Source organism: Condylura cristata, unplaced genomic scaffold (genome assembly GCF_000260355.1).
Source record: "Condylura cristata isolate star-nosed mole 26May11 unplaced genomic scaffold, ConCri1.0 scaffold00040, whole genome shotgun sequence".
Lineage (NCBI taxonomy): Eukaryota > Metazoa > Chordata > Mammalia > Eulipotyphla > Talpidae > Condylura > Condylura cristata.
Window position 1 is genome coordinate 2,786,493 of NW_004567141.1, and position 12,319 is coordinate 2,798,811.

General features: G+C 49.5%; 1 protein-coding gene across 1 annotated transcript; it reads left to right on the forward strand.

Moving 5' to 3' along the window:
* Positions 1 to 10,724: 10,724 nt before the first annotated feature.
* Positions 10,725 to 11,566, forward strand: PRR9 (proline rich 9). The gene is made up of 2 exons (XM_004693715.2): positions 10,725 to 10,764; positions 11,196 to 11,566. Exon 2 carries the CDS (start codon positions 11,216 to 11,218, stop codon positions 11,564 to 11,566), a length of 351 nt encoding a protein of 116 aa, XP_004693772.1. The 5' UTR covers positions 10,725 to 10,764; positions 11,196 to 11,215.
* The last annotated feature ends 753 nt before the right edge of the window (positions 11,567 to 12,319 follow it).

Here is a 12,319-nt window from a genome sequence, read left to right on the forward strand (position 1 = left end):
GGCATCTCGGGCACCAGCTGTGAGCACACCATGTCCACCATCTCTGCAACGTTCACCACCGAAGGGCTGGGAGCTGAAGCTATGAACTGACAAGTAAACCCGTTCCTCTGCTGTGCAAGACTTTCTTCTGGTCGCTGGCATTTTGTTTGTTTGTTTGTTTGTAGTTGCCCAGCACTAAACCACCCTAAGAGACGTCTGGGAGTGACGGCGGGATCCCAGGCTTTCCTCTGACCTTGGTGCTTCCTAGTGGGAGCTGCTTGAGGGAGTCTTAAATAGGGCTGTGGAGAGGCCAAGCCAGGAACTCAGGTGAACAGGAGGGAGAAAGAGAGGGTGAGGGGTGGGGCGTGAGGGAGGAGCTAGGAAAGCTCAGGAAATGGACCCTGCCTTTTCTCTCTCAGCACCGCGTGCTTAGCACCACAGTGTAATGCTGGGACAGATCCCTTTGCAAACAGGCCTCATGGGTGTGAACCCTGCCTCTGCCCCCGACAGCTCTGTGACCCTAAGCAAGTTGCTTAATGTCTCTGAGTCTTACCTACCACCTCTGAGTTCAAAGGATGATCACTTGGGTCACCACCTGTGGATTTAAGTGCCTGGTTTATTGGACAAAGCCCGTGCTCGCGAGGGGAGCCCTCAGCTGCCCGGGTGTGACGCGTCCCATCACACTGGGACTTACTGCCCTGCACTGGTCCGCCACAGGCCGAGTCTCCTGAACACAAGTCGTTCTCAGCCAGGCATTCTGTTAGCAAAAGTAAAAAGGGATGTGAACGACCGAGTCAGCTGCCAGACTGCGACCGTGGGCTGTAGTTAGGTCACGTGCTGCCCCGAGAGGCTTCCATGAATCACTGTGTTTGCAACCTCCTGTGAATCTGTAAGCTCTCAAAAGAAAAAAAAATGAGTATAAAACAAATAGAAAAAGTTGGCTCTAGAAGACCTCGATTAGGGACACAGAGGCAAAACTTTTTTTTTTTTAAAGATTTATTTATTCGTACAGAACTGGAGTACAGGCCAGAGATGCAGAGGGTGAGAGGATTCACCAGAGACAGAGTGGGGAGCAGAACAGGCAGATCGACGAAGTACACCGCTGAGGGGAGCAGCGGGCGGTTCAGGAGAGGTCTGCCTCGCCATGTGGTCACCTCCAGGGCAGGCGGGGATCGAACTCATGCGGAAGTGGCTTAAGCTTCTTGGTGCTGTGCTTTAGCCCGCTGCACCACCAGGGAGGGCCCCAAAACTTTTACAATGGAGGGACTAGTGGGGATTATTTCAAGAAGCTAGAGAGAGTCCATGCCAAACTAGCTTAATTCACAAAAGGGAAGTTATGGGTTCACATTGCTGGAAAAGCTACTAGGATCAAGAGAGGCAGAGGATCAAAGGACTGTAAGATCCAGGACTTGAGGGCCTGGAGGAGCGGACTCACTACCACCATTCAAACCCCGCCTCCCCTAACCTCCACTCTTCTGGACGGCCAGCTCCTCTCCTCCATCTCAGTGGTAAGGGTGGTAAGGGCCTAGGCCAGCTTTCAGCTCCTCATCTGAGGACAGGTGAAGCATACGGGTGCTCCTATTAATTCCAGGACAGGGGGAAGGCATGAACTCACCTCTGGAGCCAAGTGGGTGGGAGGGCTTTGCCACACAGCTGACCTCAGGTCATCCTCACAGCCCACAACACTCAAGCCGAAGTAGGTGTAGCATTCGTTGCTGTCCGTGACACCAGTGCTAAGAGGTCACGAAAGAGACCACATTAGGGCCACATCACAGCATTCCAACAGCTTTCTGTCCTTCTGAGTCAGCACGATGGTTCAGGACAACAAAGGATGGGTGAGGAAGGATACCGAGTGTGTCCAGCACATGCACCCGCGGGGTCGTGGAACTGGCTAGTTAGAGAAGCAAATGTCCAGTCCCACACAGCCCGCCGGGCGCAACCCACTTGTCAGACGTGAAACCCAGTTACCTCCTCTACTGTGAGGGAGCCTTGAGATCTCAGGATTCTGGTGAGAGTGGGAGCCTAGCACTGGGATTCCCACATACTCTGGTCCTGCAAAGGGGCATCTCAGGGGCACTGGGAACCTCTTGAGAGGCCTGTGGCCCACCATTTTCAGCAGCCAGCAAGCTCTTCCACCTCACCAGAAATCAAAAGAGCGGAGAAGAGGTGAAGTGAGGAGAAAATGGAAATAGGACCAAAATGTGACCTCCTCTGTCATTCTATTATCATTTTTTTCCCTATTTCTTTTTTTTTAAAGATTTATTTATTTGTGCATACAGAAATGGGGTACAGGCCAGAGGCTCAGGGGTGCGAGAGGCTTCACCAGAGACAGAGCGGGGAGCAGAACAGGCAGATTGACGAAGTACACTGCTGAGGGGAGCAGCGGGCGGGTCAGGAGAGGTCTGCCGCGCCATGTGGTCACCTCTGGGGCAGGCGGGGATCGAACTCACGCGGAAGTGGCTTTAGCTTCTTAGTGCTGCGCTTTAACCCGCTGCACCACCAGGGAGGGCCTTTTCCCTATTTCTTAATCCAGTTTGAATTGGTCATTTTTAAAATAACAAATCTCAGCATATCAGTGCTAAAGAGTGTGTCACTGTTGCTGGGCTAGTAAACAGACAAAAAGCCTTTCTTGAAATCATTTGCGAAATACCAAAAGAACAAAAATGTTCAACACTTTTGATGCCATTGTTTCACCTCTCAGAATCTATACAAAGAGAATACAAAAATGAAAATTTATCTATAGATTTTATATCAAGATTTTATTTATTTTTTTTTAAAGATTTATTTATTTATTCATACAGAACTGGGGTACAGGCCAGAGGCTCAGGGGCGGTGAGAGGCTTCACCAGAGACAGAGCGGGGAGCAGAACAGGCAGATCAATGAAGTACACTGCTGAGGGGAGCAGCGGGCGGGCCAGGAGAGGTCTGCCGCGCCATGTGGTCACCTCCGGGGCAGGCGGGGATCGAACTCATGCGGAAGTGGCTTAAGCTTCTTAGTGCTGTGCTTTAACCCGCTGCGCCACCAGGGAGGGCCTCAAGATTTTATATAGAGATTTTTATGTAAAATCTAAAGCTGATTATCATGGTGTGACTTGGAAACAATTTAAATATCTACCAGAGATTTGATTACATTTAGACCGACTACTTGCTGGAACATTGTACAATCATTAAAACTTACTAATGGGAGGAGGATCAAAGTCTTGGTTGAAAGCACAGCATAAAGCACTGGTGTTTAACCAAAAACTTTTATGAATAATAATGACGATGATGATAGAAGGAAATGTATCAACACTCTAGTTGTAGGACAGTGGAGTCAGAGGTAACCAGTGAAGTGTCTCTTTTTCTGGATCACAATGATAGGTTTTTTATTATCTTGCTAATAGAAAAAAAAAAGAAATCATAAAAGTTCAGAGACCTCCCCCAAAGTCCTTTCATTTTTTCAGTCAACACCCCCCCAAATAAAAAAAGGAAGAACATCTTCCTACACCTGCTACTGTGTAGCAGGTCCCCACCTGGGGCGCCTCCCTTCAAGGTGCAGGATCCCCAGGTGTGCCAGGGGCTTGAGGTGTGTGGACCCGGGGCTGCTGCTCTCCCAGGTGGTTTGAGGACCTGGCACAGACTGGGCAGGGCCTACGCTGACAATATGAAACCATTTGCCAGTTCGGTTCCCTTTTCTCCCATGTAAATGAAACCAAAGATAGACATCTCTTAATGGCTACTTAGCAAAAAAGGCTGGATCAAAGGCAATTCCAGGGAAGACGGCTGGAACATGATGAAGGTGCTGCCTTCCTGTGGAATACCATAATTAGCCCGGGCCAGCGGTGGCCGCCCAGAGTCCTGCTCCATAGGTTGGGATAGATAAATAAATAAGCAATATCTGAAGAGCGGCACCCAGGAACCTGCTCACAGATACTGTGGTGAGGCAGGATGAACTCCGGTCAGGGAAGCAGGACGACGAGGGGACTCTGCCACCACTCCACAGCCAGACCTGAGAAAGGACGTCCACAGGGGCTGGGGGCCCCGAAAGGACCCGCACAGGATGTCTGGCTTTGGAGCGGGAAAGGACCTGAGAGATGGTGCCAGCAGGCCTTGCCTACACATGCCTATCGCAGAGGGGAAGGCAGGAAGGAAGAGCTGCCGGGACTTTGAACCTGTCTCTGTCTCTCGTACCATTTTTAGTCCTGTCCTGACACCAGCACAGATGCTTTCTGGGAGGCTGTCTGGATCAGGGCAGGTCATAACTGCTGCTGTCATAGCTAGTCTGTTGATGCTTGAGAAATAAACAGATGGGAAATACCCTAAGTCATCTGCCAAACACATAAAGGCCCTAACATACAAACCAATCCTGAAGTGCATATCAGGGTATTTTCAGCTTCACCTGTCTGGCAGGTACATGAAACCTCAGCTATGCCACCTCCACAGCCCTGTGCTCGCCCCAGCTCAGAGGAAACACATGACTTTTTCCACCAAAAATGGCCTCCTTATCTCTCACATGCAACACTCAGATCCTCCTAACTGACTTTAGAAGTTCCCAGCTCACCATCCTCCAGCTCATCCTGCAATAGAAGCCAAAGGCAGTCTTGCTAAAACTCAGATGGAAATATGTCACTCTCCTCCTTAACATCCATATAAGGGTCCTCTTTGTCTAGAGAGCAGCCCAGGAGCCTTAACCTGTCACCAGAACTCTGGAGGAGCTCAGCCTCCTCCCACTTTGCCTGTCTTCCATCTCCCCGCAGCAGGTGGACAGGTAGCTGCTCGCATTTCCTGGCACAAGGCAGACATTTCTTGCCCTTGGGACTTTACACTTGCTTCCCTGTCACGCTTCCTCCTCCCATGGAGTCCTCCTCTCAATGATCCATGTGGGCAAGTCCTCATCTCTGATCCAACTCAGGGGTCACCTGCTCCAAGAATCCTCCCCGCCTCCCATCCTCGGGCTGGGGAGAGGTCCCCCTGTGTGGTCTCCAGGCTCCCCTGCCTTCCTCTCCTATAGCACCTACACCACCCCATTCCGCCCAGCTGTTTACACTGGCCTGGAAGTTCTTTCCTATCAGAGCCTGCCTGGCACACGGAGCTGTCATAATAAAGGCACGGGCACTAGGCAGCTCTGGGGACACTTTCCAAAGCAGAGGGGACTGCTCCAGATTTAACTCCGTTCACTGAGCCCCTCCACCTTGCTACATGGTGTCGGTCCCAGAATGTGGAGGTGGGGACAGAGCAGGTGAGATGAACGTGGATCAACTGGGATGAGAGAAAGGACCCTGGCCTTCAATTCCCCTTAGGCAGCAGGTGCAGATCCCACCAGCCCCCTCCGATCTCCCCACAGAGATGCCACCTGCCTCCTAGTGCCGCCTCTCACCTGGGGAGGCAAAAGGCACAGGCCAAAGAAAGGCTGGTCAGCACCCACGCGGGCCTGGAAGTGAGCGTCCACCCCGCTGTGTGTCCCAGGGCGGCGGCGTCACCTCCGGGACTCCATGTCTTCACCCGAAGAATGAGAAGTTCAGAGGGGAGTGATGAAAGGGCCTGAGGGGCCAGAGACCCTGTGTGGGAAGAGGAACGTGGCCAAGAGCCAGGCCGGTGCTCACTCACCCCTGCCGCCACAGAGCTGCATCCGCGGCGGGTGTGAGAGAAAAGGGGGCTTAGGGAAAGGAAAGCAAGTGTCTTTGACAGCAATTAGTCGGGGCCATGCTCCCCCTTTTCCCAAGCTGAGCCCCAGGAGACCGTCAACCCCAGGAGGGGCCAGTAGAGGACTTTTGATTCACGGAAAATGACAGCCACGTGGGGGTGTGATGGGGCCGCCCCTTCAGGTGAGAAAACTCAGGTTCTGGGAGGGACACGAGCTCACCAAAGTCACAATGAGTGGGAAGTCTGGGTTTCTAGATACGATTTAGGCCAAGATGAGCCAGGACCCAGACTCAGAAAGGAAAAGGACTAAGGGCCAGCACTAGCCTAAGCAATCTTCAGCATCTTTCCTCCCCAAGTTTGCATCTGAAGCCTTTAACCTAGTGACCATGAGCCCTCCCAAAGGTACGGATGTGTCCACGTGTGGAATTTCTCATCACCCCAAAGCCGCTCAGAACTGGTGTCTCTGTTGCCCCCTTGAAATTTATAGAGCCCCCAAAACAGCAGTGTGCTAAATGTTCTCACACGAGTTCACCACGTGACCTTGAACAAGGCCCTCAAACGTGCCCCTCAGTTTCCTCATCTTAAAAAAAAGTTCATGGCCCTCCCTGGTGGCGCAACGGGTTCAAGCGCAGCACTAAGAAGCTTAAGCCACTTCCGCATGAGTTCGATTCACGCCTGCCCGAGAGGTGACCACATGGCCTGGCAGACCTCTCCTGACCCGCCCTCTGCTCCCCTCAGCAGTGTACTTCGTCGATCTACCTGTTCTGCTCCCCACTCTGTCTATGGTGAAACCTCTCGCTGCCCCTGAGCCTCTGGCCTGTACCCCAGTTCTGTATGCACAAATAAATAAATCTTTTAAAAAAAAAAAGTTCATAAGTAATTCCATGTCTCTGCTTCAAACCACGTGCTGGGCTAAGCAGGGAGGTGGAGTCAGGTGGCTTCTCGTGTCTCTTCTGGGCCTGGTGGCCTGCGAGCCACAGCCCTGCCCACACCCTCTGACTCACACTCCCTGTGTGGGTGTCACTGCAGGAGGGATGGGAGAGGAGAAGAGGCTCTCTTTCCTCCAGGAACCCACCAGCTGGGTAAGCTGTCCAGAGGCATCTGCAGCTTGGGAAAAAGGATGAGCTGCATTCAGCTTTATCAGAGCCACCGCCCTGTCATAGGCCAGTGGGCCAGCCAAGTGAATCAGAGGAGTCTGGGAACTTTTATGACCTGAGCAAAGGAGATAGTTACTTGGTGGGAATGGTGGGGGGGGGAGGAGAAGCAATGTCTTACGCACACCTGACTCTCTTCTGCTGACCCTGTGTAATTATACCCTGGCTCCCAATAATGACAGCCACAGAAATCTAAAATCTTAAATTTCAGTTGACGTTAAATCAAAATAGCCCCAGTCTCGCTGCAGGGCTGGGGGTGACTAGAGAAATTACTTAGTCACCTAATCTTAAGATGTGGGCTAGAGCAATCTCCCCAAATCTCTCCAAGTCACAGCCCCAGATATAGGCCACCAAGGTTGATTCTTGAGTTCTTACACCTCAAATACTCCCACTCAGGTCATTGTGGTCACTCAGCCAACGAAATAGGCCACTGTCACACACAGAACAGAAAGCTGGGTCTCCCTATGGGTGGGATATCATCTGATCAAGGAAGAAAGACCCCACCACCCACCACCACACACAGAGATGTGCATCCACACTCTTACAAAGTCATACAGAGTGCACAAGCTGATCATTTATTATCATGTTTATTGTATCACGAATGTCAGAGCTGAAATGGTCCCAACTGACTTGTCATCTAACTTTTCTAAATTAAAGCTAGTAAACTGAGGCCAGAGAGGGTCAGGGACTTGCCGGAGGTCACACATCTTGTTAAGAACAGAGACAGGTCTCCTGGGAACTTTGCTGCACATTGTGTACTGCATCACAATAAGTAAAAAACTTACACGTTCAAGCACAGTAATTTAAAAAGTACAAGACAAAGGCTGAGTGCTGGGGGAGAGGGGTGGAAGAGGGCTGAGTAAAGGAAATGGAACAAGGGGAACTGGGGGGGAGGGGGACCAAGAAAGGCTTCATGAAGGTGATGAATGCTAACGCCTTCAGCCGCACTTCTGTTAAGGAACATAATGGCCTGTGTGTTAGTGAGTGTGTTCTCTAATTTAGTCGTCATGAGAAATCTATAAAATAGTGTCACCCTTCTCAACCAGAGTAAATTGGGCTCTGACAGGCTCAATAGCTTATCCAGTATTTCCACAGACTCTAAGTAATAGTCAGCCCTAGGGAAGTTCACCCATGCCTTACCAAAAGCTAATCTTGGAGGCGGCTGGCATGACAATTAAGTATATATTTAATGAGGAAGCACAAAACTGGGATTTGACTTCTTCATCTGAGACTCTGCTCTTCCAGAATTCCCAAGAGCCTCAGATATTGGTAAGATGTATTAGTTTCCTGTTGCTGCTATGACAAGTTACCTCTACTATGGTGGCTCAAAGTAGCAAGAGAAATGTCTTCTCTTAATAGTTCTCAGTCAGAAGCCTGACAGGCATCTCTCTGGGCTAAAATTAAATACCAACAGGGCTACATTTCTTTCCAGAGGCTTTAGGAAAGAATCTGTTTCCTTGCCTTTTCTAGTTTCTACAAATGGTCCACATGAAGCTCATGGCCTTCTTTCATCTTTGAAGCCAGCAATAGTTTTCTCAACTGGACTCTCTCTGACTCTGTACCCATTTCCACACTGAAGGGCCCTTGCAATGACAGTGGGCCCATTTTGATGTATTCCCCTCAATGTCAAGCAGAGCGGACTTAAACTCCTCATCTTCCTAATCATGCCCCTCCCCCACCATGAGAAAACCTGGTTTCTCTATTGCTCCATACATCCTAGTTTGATCTCATCCCTTAGGATCAATCAAAGACAGAAATGCATGTGGTAGGTATGAGCAGGGTCATATCATGCATCTTGCTGCAGAAAACTTCTGGAAATATCAGTAATCTCTCACCAATCTCTTACCTGTCCCTTTCCTGAATCAGCCTCAGGTTCTTCATTCACCTCAAAAACCTTCTAAAAAGGGTTTCTTATACAAGCCTTCCAAGAATGCCCTCTCCCTCCCTCTTCTGCTGTCCAGGGGAACACAGCACAGGCATCTCCTCTCCCAGGATTCTTCTAGGACTTCCCATCCAAGACTAATAAAGAGGCCTTCTTCTGGGGCAGGAAGGTTAACTTCTGTACATCTTACCCATGAGACTGTGAGTCCCTTCAAAAAAGGGTCATGAATGACTGAACAAATGAATGAACTCTACCGTGGAGAATTCCCGGAGGGCTCTGGAGAGTTGCTGTGTCTCTCAGACAGCTTCCTATAGAAAAGATGAAGGAGATGAAGTGGGAGAGGAAAAATGGAAGGAGATGGAAAAATAAGAGAAGGAGAAGAAAAAGAAGCAGAAACCCCTCTCCTATACTTGGCCATCCATTCCCCAGATTCCCCAGATAACTGTCTCTTCAGATGTGCATGGGTCTCCCTATTGCTCTTCTTCACCCCTTGCAGGCCCTCTCCCACTCCACCCGCCAGGGGAAATGTCTCTCACAGGAAGAACAGCACACGCCCTGCCTCTGACTTCTCCCCAGTCAGGCATCTGTCGCTGGCCAGGAGACCAAGGGGTCACGGTGGCACTCCATCAATCCATACACCAGTCCTGAAGGCAAAAATGTCACCTGGCCTCCCCCAGCTCAATTTTTTAAATCTTTTTTTAGCAATCAATTATCCAAAAACTAAGTAAACCCTTGAAGGCATTTCTGATCTTAGCCAAACAGTTCTCATAAGATGGCATAAACATACCTTTACTAGGCACTGCCATTAAAGTCCTTGGAATTTGGTCAACTTCAGCAGATAAGCACAAGGCCACCACTTTATGGACTAGGGGCTTATTTCATGATGATTAGTGCCCATTTTCTGTCACATGCGAGCCTCCTCTCCTCCCACTTGTCTCCCAGAGTCACCCCCTCATTCCTTTGTGAATGCATGTATGCCATCAATGATTCCATGGAGCCACTCTTCCACTGACTATGGACAGCACAGACACTGCCCTCTAGAAATCTGCAGTCCAGGGTAATAATACTATCTTAACCATACATAACTGGAATTCCTAATACCAATAGTAAATATCATATAAATAACAAAAAGAAAAATTTGAGTTCATCTCTGAATTAATCAGGGAAGGTTCATGTAGGAAGGTTTAAATGTAACCTTGACCAGTGCTGAGAGTTTTTACAGACCCAGAAAGGGCAGCCACACAGACAGAGCTGACAGCCCAAACAAAAACTTAGAGGTGGAGAGAACTTGGTGTGTTTGCCATGGAACTTTTCCTTTCATCCCCTTGACTTTCATTGACCTGGATCCTAAGAAAAGATTCTCTAGAAGACAAAGAGACAGATTAACCTATTCCATTTTCTTGGATGTTATGAAAACTGAGTAAGTGCTTTTAGGACTGTCACAAAGCCAGCTGAGATGATGACCATCAGCTTCCTTCTCTCTTATCCCTGTACCCTCTACTTCCCAAGAGTGACAAGTGACTCCAGCTTCCCTCAAGGCCTGCAAACAGGAAAACTACTCTCTTCAGGAGGCTCCTTTCCTTGGAGCCACAGCACAAATTACCTGCCTGGGATCTGCAAGTGTCTTTCCAGGCGAGAGGAAGAGACAGCCAGGGGAAATATCTGAAACAGGCCATGCATGCCCTTGACCCCAGACAGACCCCAGACTGTCGGCATAAAGTCTTCCCATTGGCGAAGATGAGATGAGCAAGTGGAATCTTATCTCACCTCACATCCTGAACCAGTTTGGGCAGACAAGGAACCCAATCTTAGTTTAACAAACTGAGATAACATTTTACGAACATTCTGTCGCTGCAGCCTCTAATGAGAGAGATGTGAGAGGAGCTCCTCCCTGCTGAGGTCTGGTGAGGACCCAGAGGCCAAAATGGAGGCTGATTAACAGGCATCCCAAGCAGTGACTCAAACCATAGGCAATTTCAGAGGAAGCTCGTTATGGTGACTACACAATTAGGGCCTCGGCCCACGTGGCCAGTCAGCGCTGGGAGGCTGGACTAAGCACTATATAAAAGCCCCTATCTTTCTGGGCTCCACCATCCACATCCTTTGTTGAGTCTTATTGGATAGCAGGTAAGTGGCGTAGCTCTGAACCTTGTTCTCTCTCGATGTTCTATCTCCAAGAGCCTAGTATTCTGTTTTTCCCCTGGACTCCACTTTATGCTGATTTTTTTCAGTGCTTTGTCATTTATTGAGGTTTTAATAGCACCCTGTACTTTCTATTTAGTCTTTTGCACTGATTTTCAAGAAGATGCATGCAAACAGAAGAAAAGGAAAAGACCTGTAGTTAAGACTGGGGTTTGCGGCAATGTATATCTAGACAAAAGCTCTGCAAATATGAGAGGAGGCAGTGGAAGTAGGGAGAAGAAGAGAAATGGCTAACAAGCCACAGAGACATGAGTTTTGGGGCTCATAATCATTTGCTTCCTATTCCTCTCTAGCAACATTTATCCCCCCAGTTCCCAGCCTGTTAACGCAGATCATTTCAAATATGCTTGTTTCAGGTTCTACAAACCACTCTAAGATGTCCTTTAACGAGCAACAGTGCAAGCAGCCATGCACTCTTCCTCCGTGTCTTCAAAAGACCCAAGAGCCATGCCAGGCAAAGGCTGAGGAGGTGTGCCTCCCCGCAAGCCAGGACCTCTGCCAGGACAAATGCCTGCTGCAAGCCCAGGAGGTGTGTCTTACTCAGTGCCAAGAGCTAACCCAAGAGAGCTGCCCACTGCAAAGTCAAGATCCGTGCCTACCTCCATGCCAAGACCAATGCCCACCTCCATGTGTGGAGCCATGCCAGGAGCTATCCCAGTCAAAATGTGTGGAAGCTTGCCCACAGAAAGTGCAGGAGAAGTGCTCACCACCCAGCAAAGGAAAGTAGCTCCTCCTCCCGCCATCCGGGGTCAAGAAGATGGCCCATAGGTGAAACCCCAACCCTCACCCAGGCTATGGTGACCTTCTCCCATGTGGGTACCTCTGTGTGCACCCTGCTTTCACCTCCTGACTTCTTCAGCATTCCAGGACTTGGTCTGTGTCTGCAAAGACAGTTCTCTCTGTATTTCATCAAGTTTTGTGAGTAAGTGTGGTTTCAGCATCCAGAAGATCTCAACTACCGGGACAGTGTGGTTGTTAGAGGAGATCACCGATGCCTAGTACAGCTCCGTAGGCAAAAAAAACTCACCTGCCCTGAGTGTGTCACAGCCAAGGAGGCTGCCATCGGGCTCTCGGGGTATCAGGCCTCAAAAAAACCTGAATGTTGATGGACTTTGCACTGGCCACTAACTACCACCATGGGTGTGGAGAAGTGGGTGGTGGTGCGAAAGTCAAGAACCCAGTCATTCTGTTTCTGCATCATCAAAAAGAACAGTGAGTGACTGGACATTTGAATGCTGATTGTGCTCTCGAAAACGAAACAAAAGTATTACATTCCTGAAACCAAACATCCAGTAAGGAAGGATGAGTTGGGATGGTTGGGGCCCTGGTTGATCTTGGTGCTTTGTGGCTGGTCTGCTGTGAGCCCTTCATTTCTGCCATGTACATTGTTTGGAGATGTGATGTATGTCTGTGTGGTGCAGGCTGGTCTCCACAACTTCTTTGCCTTTTTCTCCCTGGTCAAGGTAAAATACAGAATAAA

Coding starts and splice junctions, on each gene's coding strand:
- PRR9 (XM_004693715.2), top strand. CDS start 11,216: ATGTCCTTTAACGAGCAACAGTGCAAGCAGCCATGCACTCTTCCTCCG.